Here is a 13,944-nt window from a genome sequence, read left to right as displayed (position 1 = left end):
CTACTGAATGCTCTTTATCCTATTTAGGCATCCTGAGTGCACACATCTCTTGGGTTCAAGGCATAGCTCTAAAGCTGGTGGGAGACCGCAGCATTTCTTCTGTGTGTATTAGACTTAAAAGGTACCATTCATGTAGGTGCCTTTTCTAGAGGTCTTGTGGGTAGAATGCAATGAAAGTTCTGTTTCTCTTCTGTGAACTATAAAGAACATCTGTATGACTGGCTGAGTTATAGATTTCCATTTTGTAAATATCTAATGTTAGTAGAGGTAAACCCCACCCAAAGTGTCTATTGCTGCTGGTAAACTCCATACAGTACTGATTAAGCACTCACTGCACAGCTTGTGGAACATATCCCTGCCCTTGAGGTTGTAAGTTTTGCCCAGTATTTTCTGACCACAGCTATAAAAAAATCATTAACTGCAAGGTCTTGAACATCAATGTGCTCCTACAGATTTTTCTGTTGTAGAATATTCCTTTTCCCTCCTTACCCTGGAATCTAATGGCCTTTATAATTAAATCAATCTTCCTAAATGTACAAACCATTGACTCATTCTGAATACTCCATTTGGAATAGCATTTGTTTAAATGACAGAGAGCTGATATACTGTAGATGGTCTGTTCAATAAGAGAAATCTATTTGAAAATACAAGACTGTAAGATTCTTCATGCAGTAACAATTGATGCAATAGCAACCTTCAGCATAAAAAACCAATTGTTTAGTCTTCTGTTGAATAAAATGGTGGTTTCCATGGTTATCCTGCATCACATGGTACTTACTACTGAATTTCTACTGTAGCAAGAGCATCCCTCTGAGAGTAGTTATGTTATAGATCTGAAAATGATTTCATATGCTGTTTGATAGAGTATTATCATTTCTCTTTCATAAACCATCCTTTTCTGTTCCTTTGGACCCCAAATGGAGGTTTGGTCTGGTGCTGAACTGTATGATTTTCTCTTCAAATGCATTGGGCAAAGGTCATGCCACATTATAAGGAGAGCACAAGCACACCTGTTTCTGGTCTGAACAGCAAACATGACACTTTTCGCCAAACGTCTCCTATGCAGAAAGCAGGACCCATCCTTTTTCTAGGTTTTTCCCTGACACTTCTGCATCCTTTCATTCCTTAAGTTCTTTCTTCAGTTCTTCTCTCCCTCAGAAGTCCTACCTGTACCTCTGCTTCTGCAGTTTTTCCCTTTGGGGCTGTTTTTTTCCCAATCCAAAATCTCTGTGGTTCTGATCTCTACAGTGTCCTCCTTCCCTCTTCTTTAGCCTTGTGATCTCTTTCCGAATTTACTTCAGACCTCTCAACAACATGTCCTCGATAAAGTTCAAACTCCCTTTTCCCCAAACACCTCTTTCCAAAAAGCAAAAGAAAGCAACAACCTAAAAAACCTTCTTCCCTGTGGGGCACATGGGGTTTACAGAGCAGAGCTGAAGTCCCTGTTGGATGCCAGGGCCCTGTTCTGCCCATCAGATTTGCAGCCTCTGCCTTTAGCCTGCTTCTTTTGTCCTGGGCTACTTCCGGTAGTGCCAGACCAGAAAATGAAAAGATGAGAGCCTTTCCTGCCCCTCCTGTCGTTTCCCCCTCACTCCAACCCCAAGTCACTGACCCAGGCTGGGAGCTGTGGGAGTGGGAAGCAGTGAGGTGGGTAACCAGCACTCATCCAGAGGGCAAATGAAAAAGAAATTATTTAAAACATTATTTTTCACATCAGGAGTAGGGATTGCCCTGGGAAGTGTCTAGTGCTGAAGGAGAGGAGGAATTTTTTTTAAACTGTTTAATCCCTAAAGGGATTCAGGAAGCTAATTTTACTGACTACCTACACATGCTTGCTTTGCCAGCCTAAATAGAGATATTAAAAGAAGAGAGCAAGAAATATTTTTCATTATATCACCACAGTCTTGACACTGCATGCACTGATTTTATTCTCCTATTCTCCATCCATCAAGACATTTTCGTATGATTAAAATTTAAAGAAAAAAATGTGCTGAGGAGATGGACTAGGAAGTTTAGACAGGTCTTGGGAGTGATCCTAGATGAGAAAACGTTTATGAGTAGAAGTTAATTATGCTTATATGGCTAGAGCAGGGATCTGTCACTGTCAGTGTCACTGGATTTTAGCTCAAGCTCTGCTATGATTCATGTTACCTAAATTAGACATAAGCCTGACTCAGTATTTGGTTTGCTTTCCTGCAAGAGAGAGATAGATGGAACTAGAAATCCCTTAAACTCCTATATAAGCTTCTTGGATCAGTTCATACAAAATAAGTGGGCTTGTGTATCTGTCTGCTTCCTTTCTGAGACAAGAGACAAGAGAAATTGGTGAAATCTTGATTCTGCTCTGGCGGTAAGTAGACAAGCAGACAGCAAGATGACAGTGCTGTTTATTTAGTAGTCACTTTCAGCTTACACACCCATCCTGGGGTAAGGGAGAAATTGAGAAAGAGCTCTGACTCTGGAGGACATAACACAACTTTTCTTATGCACTACTATTTGAGTACTTCTGAAAGACCCGTTCAGAGCCCTGGTGCATCCTGGAGCCCTGCTCGGTCTGCAGTGGTCTGTGCCAGGCCAGAAGTCATCTCTCCTAGGAGCTCTGAACCTTTTTCTTCCTCAGTATGCTCTGTGATTTCACGAATGTTTATAAAGTGTGTAGGCTAAAGGCAATCTGGATGTGTGTAATGCTTTTTTTCTTTTTTGATTGGAAACACTTCTCTTTTTATCCCACACTTGCACGTAGCAGGGAATGTTTCAGTGAAGAGAAAAGCTGTGGCTGCAGGCAGTAGCTACCTCCCACTACATGGAATAACCTTCACTGCTGCAGACATCAAGGAGATGCAAGGCTGTTAAATCAGCAGTTTCTAAAGTTAATTATGGCTTTTACCTAACTGATTTAGGTTTAACCTTTCTCAACAGTTTTTCTCAAAAAAACTGCTTGAGCAACAAAACACAGAGACAATGGACCATGTATTTCTGAAAAATAATAGGAAACTTCAAGTCATGGTGGAGGTCAGATGGCTGGAACCACCCAAACATCGCGGTGAACTGCCAAGAATGTGGGGTTGCTATTATGGGGAGACTTCTAGGAAGGGCACATAATTAATTAGAACAGTTGAAAAATGTTCAATTAACAAGATTTGTTTTGTCTCGAGTATGAGGCCATCTAACAGCATCAAGTTTATCCAGATTTCTAGGGCCAGCTTGTTTTAGTTCATAGCAGGTTACACGAAACAGGTTTGTCTAAATCTGCTTCAGTAATATCCATCTTCATGGAGATGATGTTTCTTAAGTGCTGTTAGCTGCTTTTACAATGCAGGTGTCTAGATACCAAGACCTAAGACCTGAAGAAAATACATCTTTTTCCGAAAAGAAAAAAAGGCTTATTTGCATACTAAAATAAGGTAGTTTGTCCCCCTAGTGGCACTGTGCTGAAGGTGTGGCTGCAGATGTTACTTTTAAAAAAAATTCAAAAGAAAGAATGTTTGGGGGAAAAAAGGCATCTTCTAGACAAAGAAGAAAGCAGGAGAGAAAAAGAGGGATGGATACAGGATCTATGTCGTTATAAGAATGAGTCTTCAAAACTTGGATAACACAGGTATTATAGTAGTTTCTAGTTTGAATTAATTTAATTTAATCTCCAGAATGGTGATTGCATTCTAATGTTTCTGTCAATGAAACTGCCTAAAGTATCAACAGACATTTCATGGCTTGGAGCAGAGATAGGTGTGCAAGTTGGCTTTAAGCCAACCAATGTTTCAGAAATATCTCTCTTCCTCAAGGCTTTAATAAAGACAGTCATGCTTATTAAGGTCCTGTAGAAGAAAGATAATACTGAAACTGTAGATGAAACTACGTCTGACTTAGTCATTTTGCTTCCAGTGCCTGAATTATTCAAAAGGAGATTACAATACATATATATGAGTATTTGTGTGTGAAGATTAGCTATGAGTTTTCAAGTACACTTTATTTCTGTTTCCCAATGAAAAGATTAAAGTTGCAGAGAAATTAGCTTCATCCCTCAGTTTCCGATAGTTCAAAAGTTTAGTGTCATACATGTTGAGAAGGAAAATGGAAATTATTTTCTATATGTGTTTTCTGTGAGAGATACAGATAAAGTTAAATCCTCATCTGTTACACTATTGTAATTACACAACAAATCTATTTAGATTTATAGAGATCACATGAGGAGAAGATTTAGGAAAGCTGCATCATTTAATGTGAGAAGTTCTTGGATGTTGCCACAAATGTGCAATGGTCACACAGTCCTGCTACCTGCAAATCATTTCACTACTGAAATACATTTTTCACTTGTGGTTCTTACTGATTAGATGGTCTATTTTTAACAAACTGAAGCTATTTCACTTCAAAAAGTGACCAAGACCATCCTGAAATGTCTTGCTCTTCCTCTTAACTTTAGGAATCATCTTTTAAAATGGGACTAAACTGAATTCAGTCTTAAATGCTAACAAAATCATGAAAAAGGTGGGTTTATTTAAAAATCTGTCCCAGAGATTTAAAGCAAATGAAAAAGATACAGCTTTTCATGCAGATAAAAGTGTCTGAGGGTTAAAACAGGAGTAGGTGACCATAGTAATGGATATCTGAGCACACCTCCAAGAGATGCAACAGTAAATGTGAAATAACTTCAAGGTGTGGGGTCTCCTGAATAGTACCTCTTTAATCAATTTAAAATGTCAAACAACGGGGGGCTTCTCATTTCACAAAATCTGATATGTCAAGTGTTCAAAGTACTTTCAGAGTTTTTTTTCTTCTTCTTTTTTTTTTTTTTTTAATAATATTTTGCTGAAGTGGATATTTCTGTCTATGGAAAATAGAAAAATATGAAAAACCTAATTAGTAGACATTCTTATCCATGGTGAGTTACTAGCAGAACCAGGACTCAAAATTGTTATTTGTGGTGTAACCTGGAGATAATCCCAAACCTTCTCTCCAATTGCTCGTTGTCTGCATTAGAAACATTATCATAGACTGCCCCAGTATTCTAGATGCAGGTTCTCCTGCCGAACTGAAAGTGTTGGCATTCAAATCCAAGTCGAGATTTCTTCAGAGCAGGAACAGAACAATTTAGGTTGTCTGCTTCCAGGATTAGGTTTGGCAAAAGCTTGGATGGGAGTCTGTCCCTCAAACTGCAGCCAGGGAATGCAATCACTGGTAGGTTTGGTTCTTGGACCAGTTCCCAGATTTCTGCCTTCTTTGTTTTCCCAGGTGTGATGAGTACGTCACGCAGCTGGATGAGATGCAGAGGCAGCTAGCAGCTGCAGAGGATGAGAAGAAGACCCTAAACTCTCTGTTGCGCATGGCTATCCAGCAAAAACTTGCCCTTACCCAGCGACTGGAGGATTTAGAGTTCGACCATGAGCAGTCCCGACGCAGCAAAGGCAAGCTGGGAAAGAGCAAGATCGGCAGCCCTAAAGTAAGTGAGGAGGCATCAGCCACCGTGCCAAGCATAGACACTTTCTTCCTGCATAGTCAGGGCCCACAGCAACCAAACTTTCTGGTCAGCAGTGGCACTCAGAGGAAAAGGTATGCATGCAGCAATCTTTACAGTACAGTGCAGTGGCCAGACTTTCCTTAAAGTCGTTCACTGAATTGTAAACATAATTATTTCCTTTTTTTTTAATATTTTAAAAATTTTATTTGTACTTTGACTGGGGAGAAGGAGGTGGGGAGGATATGAAGATGACATTCAAAGCCTGGCAACATGTGGTTCTGGTCCACCTACTCATTATGTTGTTTCTTCCTCCTTCATACAGTGTTTTAAACTATACTCTGTCAGTGTCTCAGTGCATCTTGTATGTCTTTAATATTAGTGTGAATGTATTTTCTTTAACAAGTTTTCCTTAAGGTTTTCTGTAATGAGCATCTGAAATTATAAAAGGGTTGTGCTCTTTGAGCATTTCAGCGCTTAACACAAAAGAAACTGCATCTCTTTGTTAAGCTCTGGTGCTCATTTGTTGTTCATCAGTGCAAAAAGAATATGGGTGTGTTCACTCAGATCGATTTTTCTCCATGGGAGCAAGCAACCTTTTGAAGGGGGATGGCTGCCATTCACAACCTAATGCAAATATTTTGCTGTTTAGGCAATGAGTTCTCATCTTGTGACTGCCCTGCTAAAGCTCTGTAGGTGTGGGGATCTCCATGGTTTCGGAAGATGAAAAGGACTCTCCTTTAGAGAAGTCCTAGATAATCATTCCTTTTTCTTGTATGCTGTAGTTCACAATGCAAAACCAAGAGGACAGTCAGGGAGCCTTGTACATGTCGACTCCAGGATGCTCAGATACAACTCAACCTCCTCTCCTCCTCCTCTAACAGAAACCAGGATTTCCAATGCAGGCAAGGTGCCCTGCTCTGGAAATGACATGGGGTGGCAACACTAGCTGTTTTTTACCTGTTAAGCACATTAACATGATGTTGTCATTCATGAGGCTTTGAAAGGTAATTAAAGTAAAACTCTTTTGTTTCCATATGTATTTTTCTTGGATCTTCTGCAAGACTATTCTCACCTTCCCTTTGTGATCAGAGCCATCCCAGGACTTCAGGGACCTACCTCCAGAAATTATTAAGAGCCCCCCCTCATCCTGCCTCCACAGAATCATATCTTCTGAGGGGCCCCCCCTCCATGAGTGAATTCATCCATGGGCACCGTCTCAGCAAGGAAAAAAGGTTAACCGTGGCCATACCAGGTAAACATTTTTTCCTTGGGTGCATGTGGTGCTGAGTGGTTAGCAGAGCAGGGGACCCTCCCAGCACTGCAGATGCAATCTAATTTGGGCACCTTCTTGGGACTCGAAAAGCAAAACGTCTCCTCCTGTGTCACCCGTGGCAGGAGCCGACATTCTGCTGACAGCAGCCCAAACTGGTTCCAGGTGCAGTGGGGAAAGTCCTGCAGTGGTATAGGTGGGTGCAGTCCCGCTGGCATCCACAGAGGCTGCACCCCTGTGCCTGGGTGGTGCTTAGTCTGGTGGTGGTGTTGGTAGTCCCCATGGAAGACACAAAGCCAACGAGATGGAGGAGTTAGATGTGCGAGGACCGGCGAGGGAGTGACTGGCAGTGTGCAGGAGCCCACACAGCATCCATCTTCTGCTCACCCTGAAGTATTCAGTGATTTTTTTCTAAAGGGTAATGTTAAACTCACAGAAGGTTTAGTTTATATAAATTGAGTCATGAAGTTTATCTCTGCAGGAAGCTTTTGCTCTTCGTTTCCTGCCAAACTGTAGAATCTGCTTCAAAAAAGGCATAGAAAGGAAATGTAAACTGAAATGCCATTTCAGAGGTTGTGACATCTCTCTTCTCCTGACAGAGAAGCTAATAATTACTTTTATCTGTGCCTGAGCAGAACCTTTAGCCTTTAAATGAGCGCACTCTTGTCTGGTGGCAAATTTTTTCATTCTTTGTTTTGAAATTTATTATACATAAAAAGCATAAGCAGAAAATATAAAAAGCTAAAACCCATAAAGTGGTTTCTGCTCAAGTGAATGTTTATTCTGAAAAGCTGAGCAATACCCTATAGTATGTTATAGCTCTCACAGAGTGCCAGTGATATCACATCTGCCTTGAGTAGTGCTGTGCAAGTAACACCCACTCAGAAGAAAAGTGTAAAACTGCAGAGAGTCTAAACAAGACATTTTCCTAAGGAGCGTTGCAGTAAATAAATAAAAGACCTGGCTTCTGGGGAGAAAAAGATAGGGAGATGGAAAGAAACAAAGACTTTAAAATGTATGAAATAAATGGTACTGATCTTTCAGCAATTCTTTTTTTATTCTATTGGCAATGGAATACCATGTGCTTATTTTCTACCCCATAGACAGAAATCTGTTTCCTAAACTGTCGTTGTCTCTATTCTTTCCTCTTCATCCTACAACAGAATAAGGATTATTTTCTTTCTGATGGACACCTGCATCTCTTTAAAGAACTGGATTTTGCATTTGCTATATAGCCGAATTCTCCCCAGTTTGGAAGTGCAAGGATCTAGGCCCAAAAAGGCAATCTTCTAACATTCTACTTAAAAGACTCTTTTAATTATAATTGCATTTCCCATGTACAATTTACAAGATTGCCAGGCTGAGGAGAAACAGATTTTAATCCAAGGAATGAATGATCTTTGTGTCAAGAACCCTGACTGTATGTTGTAAATGCAGTTTAGTGTTTTGAAGAAGTAACGATTTTAAAAAGAACTGTGCTTAACAGATAGGTAAACAGCATTTACTGTATTGCAAAATTGTTAGTAAAAAGGTAAAATATGTGAATTTGAATTTGAGACTCTGGATCCTGACTGGACCAGTATCTGACATGTCTTGGAGCCTGTTAGATGTATGGACCACAGATTGAGAAATACTTAAATGGTCTCTAAAGTTTTCCAGTAACAGAGGCCAAAGGATGAAGCAGCCTGAAAAGTAGAGTTTTCCAGAAAATAATGTTTGTGTGGACTCTTACCTGACACTTTAGGTACATCTCTACATGTTCAGAGTGGAAGGGTCTTGAGACAGTATTGCTCATCTATTTTCCCTATGAATCTACAACAGTCTCAGCTTTCTGAATGCATTTGTCAAAATTTTATGCCATCACATGACCTTGATCTCAACCTGTGACAATGACAAGTTCAAAACAGAGATATTTCTGAGCACTCAGATTACAGTATTAGCAGGGCCCATGTTAGAATCAGGTTAAGGATTAGATAGGGAATTTTTCAGCATTGTTCTTACCAGTTTCTAGAAGATTTCTTATTGTTGTTAACAGATTAAAGGAATAATACACCAAGTAGGTTTGGGGTTTTTTTTGGCCATCTGTCTAATCTGTTTCCTGAAAGTAAGGAACAGTGAAGGATAGAATCATAGAATCGTATTAGTTGTAAGAGACACTTAAGATCATCGAGTCCAACCATTAACCTAACACTGTCAAGTCCACCACTAAACCGTGTCCCTAAGAAGCTTATCTATGCATCTTTTAAACATCTTCAGAGATGGTGACTCCACCACTTCCCTGGGGCAGCCTGTTCCAATGCCTGACAACCCTTTTGGTGAAGAAATTTTTCCTAATATCTAATCTAAATCTCTTCTGGCAAAACTTGAGGCCATTTCCTCTTGTCCTATCACTTGCTGTTTGGGAGAAGAGACCAACACCCTCCATGCTACAACCTCCTTTCAGGTAGTTGTAGACCGCAATAATGTCTCCCCTCAGCCTCCTTTTCTCCAGGCTAAACAGCCCCAGTTCCCTCAGCTGCTGCTCAGCAGACTTGTGCTCCAGGCCCCTCACCAGCCTCATCGCCCTTCTCTGAACTCTCTCCAGCACCTCAATGTCTTTTCTTTGGTGAGGCGCCCGAAACTGAACACAGGATTCAAGGTGGGGCCTCACCAGCCCTGAGTACAGGGGGACAATCACTTCCCTAGTCCTACTGGCCACACTGTTCTTGATGCACAACAGGATGCTATTGGCCTTTTTGGCCACCTGGGCACACTGCTGGCTCATATTCAACCAGCTGTTGACCAACACCCCCAGGTCCTTTTCTGCCAGGCAGCTTTCCAGCCACTCTTCCTTGAGCCTGTAGCACTGCTGGGGTTCTTGTGACCCAAGTGCAGAACCCGGCACTTGGCCTTGTTGAACCTCATACAATTGGCCTCAGCCCAATGATCCAGCTGGCTCAGATCCCTTTGTAGAGCCTAGGGTGTTATTCTGCTGCTTTTATAGGGTATGTTTAAAAGCCTTGTATCAGAAAGAATTTCCTTTCTTAGATGACATCTACAGTCAAGAAAGCCAGCAAGAAATGTAGTAACCCACATCTGCTTCTTCATCAGAGAGGATGCAAAAGAGCAGCAACCAAACTCAGACACTATGGAGCAGAGTATAGCTTGGCTTGAGGTTGTGGCCTCAGGAGTGGAGGAACAATGAAGCCTAAATGAAATGCAATCAGTTTTGTTTTGTTTGTTTTTCTTTTAAATTGTGAACTATTTCCTTCTTACACATTTTTCTTAAAATAATGTTCAAGTGGAATTTATCATCTGGGGTAAGATTCTTGGCTTCGGCTACTGCTTCTTGCTTCTTCACATTGTTTTGGCAGTGCGAAGTTATGGAAAGCATCTTCAAAAGGAATGTTATGGGTGGAAGCCCTTGGTAGGAAATGAAGCTGTCTTTACGCTCCCCTTTTTGATGAAGTGGTTAGAAAAATGACCAAGCAAGGCTCAGACTGACACAAGACTCCACAGCAGAGGTTTTCTGCAGAGGTGAGCCTGTGCACCTTACAGCATTGAAAAAGTAGGGGGAAAAAATTTAATAGCAGGTTTGGGTCTTCTTTAATTGTGTGGTGAAAAGAGTTTAAGTTCAAGGTCTTGAGCTATGCACATTTTTTGGGTATTTACGAATACTTTGTAAAAAATAGTTCCAGCTTTCTTTTGAGCTTAAATACCAGTGTCAGAGAGCTCCTTGTGGATTTCTAAACCTTGCTGCTATAGACATTGCTTCAGTAACTCAAACTTGCTTTTTTATGCACTTCTCCATTTTGAAACAGCAGGACTGTTAGAAGTCTGAACATAGAGGAAAGCACAGCTGCTTTTAAAAATTATTGTGAAAGAAGTACTTTGAGGAACATGATTAGCTCAGACCTGAATTTTGCTAGAAGGGTGATCTGTAGATCTTCATGATTGCTCAGGTCATCCAGTGAACAATTTTAAATATTACTTACTTCTCCTTTGTGAAGGAACTTTATAGATTAATGAAAAGGAAAATCAGCTTTACTAGTATCTAGATACCTCTTTCTGCACTGAATTTGCATTAAAGAATTTTATTCTGAATTCTACTTCATTACCAGTACAGATTCATCTATACATTAAGTGAGAGTTTACTCTTGAAAATCAGGGTAGGCAGTTAACTGAGCCACCACTACTAAATAAGATATACAACCATATAATATTTAAGTAGTCAGGCTAGTCTGCTCTGATTGTTCAGTCAGGTAAGTTTGATTTGATTCATCCAAGCAACGCAAAACAACTGGAGCATGAAAGTTCTTCAGAACAATTATATTCCAAAAAAATACCCCCACGATTTTATTCTGACAACTCAAGTTTACAGTCCGACTGGAAATTACCATTTTCCAAATGAGAGATCTGTGGATGATTCTTCTGAGTCCTTGGGAATGAATATATTGTATTTTTATCCACCAAGAATGTACTTGTGTTGATGGAGATTCTGCACCTGTAAGATGTCTCTGAACTTGTGGAATCAGGCACACTACTGGCTATTGCAAGACTTGTGCAGTATCGGTCTAATCTGTTTCTGCTCTCCATGAAAAATTGATTTTATGTGCTTTTTAGCAGGATTTTTTAAAAGTTAATGGTAGGGTATTTTTAACTGAACATGATGCTCTTCACAAAAAAGATAATTCAGTCATTATTGACTTATTATCTGTGTTCACTTTTTGTTCTGCATTGTTATTTTTTTCTGTGGGTTTTGTAAACATGCCATATTTGTGTATATATATGATCATTGTTTAATGAGCAGTATTAGTGCATATATACAGATACATGTATATATCTTCCTGCTCTTGGGGCTGTGTCCTGCATCTGATATGCTCATTTAAGTAAGTTTAATGAGCATCACATATTTATGCCATTTCAAGCGTGGTACATTTTCCTTGTGGAGGCTGTTTTGAATTTGAAGCACAATATCCTTGCCAAGGATGTTAGTTGGCTGTAACTGATGAAGAAGTCAGCTGGCTAAATGTACTTTTACCTCTTGGTGCCACTGTGAATAGGACCTATTTGCTCTATGCTTTTCCTCTCTTGCATTTAGCTTTCCAGTTATCACTGATGAGACCAATACCATACATTTCATGCTGATCAATATAATTTAGCTACTTCAATATAATTCAGCTATCATGGCATGAATTCACTGCAGTTCTACAAGTTTCATTTAATTTCTGTTTGTATTTTTTACTATGTAAAGAATGCAGTTCTGAAATACAACCTATTTTTGATAAGAGCCAAAATCTGTTTGTTAAAACATTTTTAAAAATGCAGTGAAATCCATGCCTTACTGCTGTATATTTTCATTAAAAGGTTATGACATTTTTCACTCTGTATCTAAGTTATGGTGTCATTGCTCGTTTATATTAGCATCATTTGTTGAAGTTTTCCAGTAAAATCCTAGACTTCTGGTTGTTTCTAATTAAATAACTATGTAGTTGACACATTGTATGTGTCCAGATGTGACCAGATATGTGTTGCTTTCTAAGAAAATTTTGGGCTTTGGAATCCAGTCTTGTCAATTAACTAAGACAGCTATTGAAACATCTTGACAATGTTGGTAACAAGAAACATCTGTCCTTATATTCTTTTATGACAAGTTTTAATGTGGTTTCATGACTTACTGATTTTTAACATCAAATATACAGAAATACTCAGTATTGTGCCTCTGATAAAATGGGCAAAGCTGAAGAGAGTTTCTGTTTAGATTAGACATGCTGATATTTTAGCTCTCTAAGAGAGCAGATCCTTGGGATGTCATGATGTATGGAGTAAGTTCACCAGCAATTCTTTAATCAAGACTAGTAGACCTCATTGTAAGTATCTTCCTGCCTGAATCTTTTAGGGCTATGAAAGCTTATAGTTTTGCCTTATGTTGTTTCTAAAGTTACCATTCCCACTGACTTCCAAGTTTTGGATCAGGCCCTTCTTTACCCATAAAATAGTACAAATATTTTTGGTTTAGCCATCTGAAATATATCCTAGACATGTTTCCACAAATGATGGGTAACCAACAAGACAGAAGTGTGATGATTTCTGTATTTTTAAGGCCTTTCTTTTCCCCTTTTGAAATGTTTAAAATGTGTATGTCTTTTAGTGGTTATTTCATGAATCATCAGACCTTTCTAAATGTGCTTTTTATGAATTGTATATAAAAGAAAGGAACCGAATATATATTTTCAGTTTCAACCATTTCCATTTCTGCTATTTTACTAACCCATTATTTAGCTTCTCAGTAGATTTAATGAGGAATTATGTAAAGCATTCACAGAAACCATTTGAGAAATAACAAACACGTTATGATATGGAAAGTGTGAAAAAGCCTACAGAGCTGACAAGAAGCCTCTTAATGTTCTTAGTCTGCAATTGGAAAGAAATGGATTTCACTGATTTTGCGAAGGTACCTTGCGTAGGTATTATTTATATTTTTAAAAATTGTTCTTAGGATGAGCTACAGTGAAGGGCAACACTGAGATACAGCTTTATCACAATACTTTGAACTTCCAGTACCACTGAAGCACATGGACTGATGGGGGAACAGCTCTTTAGGTTGGGGGTAATTCAAGTGTAAAAAGAAAGTAGAAATCAAATCATGCAAAATAAGGAAATAAGGGGAAAACCCACTCCATATAGCATAGCTGTTGTATAGATGAAAGACCTCACTAGAACACAGCCAAGAAACCTGACATGTTCTCAAAAATCACTGAATCAGTGACCTACTAAACCATGTCTGTCTGTGTTATGTGTCAGGTAGTGCATGAAGTTGTTAGAGATGCTCCATGAGTTGGTCTGTGGGAATTGCCAGTAGAAATAGCATTTCTCTAAATGCTATAAGAAAATAGTGATTAAATCCCCTACCTGTTCCAATAACCTCAATCTCCTGCTCTTACTCCTGAGAAGCATTTAGCAGAAGTCTCTCTGTTATGTTTACTTCATCTGACCTTGTCCTGAAAGTAAAGATCTGAGAGGATGAGGAGCAGAAGGAGGCCTGTGTCAGAAACTTGGGAGTGTAGAAATAGTGGGACATTCCCAGGCCACTGGAGATGCAGATTTTAGATCCATCCTACTGCTGTCTTATTGCATGTTTGTGCAATATGTAGATAGTGCTGGTGCGTTCAGCTCTGTGTGTGAACAGGAGTTCTGCAGCATGCTCAAGTCTCTTAACCTTTGTTCTTCAAATAATTTT

At 39.4% G+C, this 13,944-nt stretch overlaps 1 protein-coding gene across 8 annotated transcripts in view; it reads left to right on the top strand.

Moving 5' to 3' along the window:
- BICD1 (BICD cargo adaptor 1) overlaps positions 1-13,944 on the top strand; it is a 182,211-nt gene that overhangs the window by 151,576 nt on the left and 16,691 nt on the right. For 3 of the 8 annotated variants that reach the window (XM_065857268.2, XM_065857271.2, XM_065857286.2), the window contains exon 7: positions 5,230-5,437. In XM_065857268.2, the coding sequence (XP_065713340.2) occupies positions 5,230-5,437 (208 nt within the window). Of the gene's footprint in view, positions 1-5,229; positions 5,548-6,516; positions 6,708-13,944 lie in introns of those variants that run through there. The other 5 variants (XM_065857295.2, XM_065857261.2, XM_065857254.2 and 2 more) reach the window with 4 other exon arrangements.

This window comes from Patagioenas fasciata, chromosome 1 (genome assembly GCF_037038585.1).
Source record: "Patagioenas fasciata isolate bPatFas1 chromosome 1, bPatFas1.hap1, whole genome shotgun sequence".
In the NCBI taxonomy this organism is placed as follows: domain Eukaryota; kingdom Metazoa; phylum Chordata; class Aves; order Columbiformes; family Columbidae; genus Patagioenas; species Patagioenas fasciata.
This window is presented reverse-complemented; position numbering and strand designations above follow the sequence as displayed.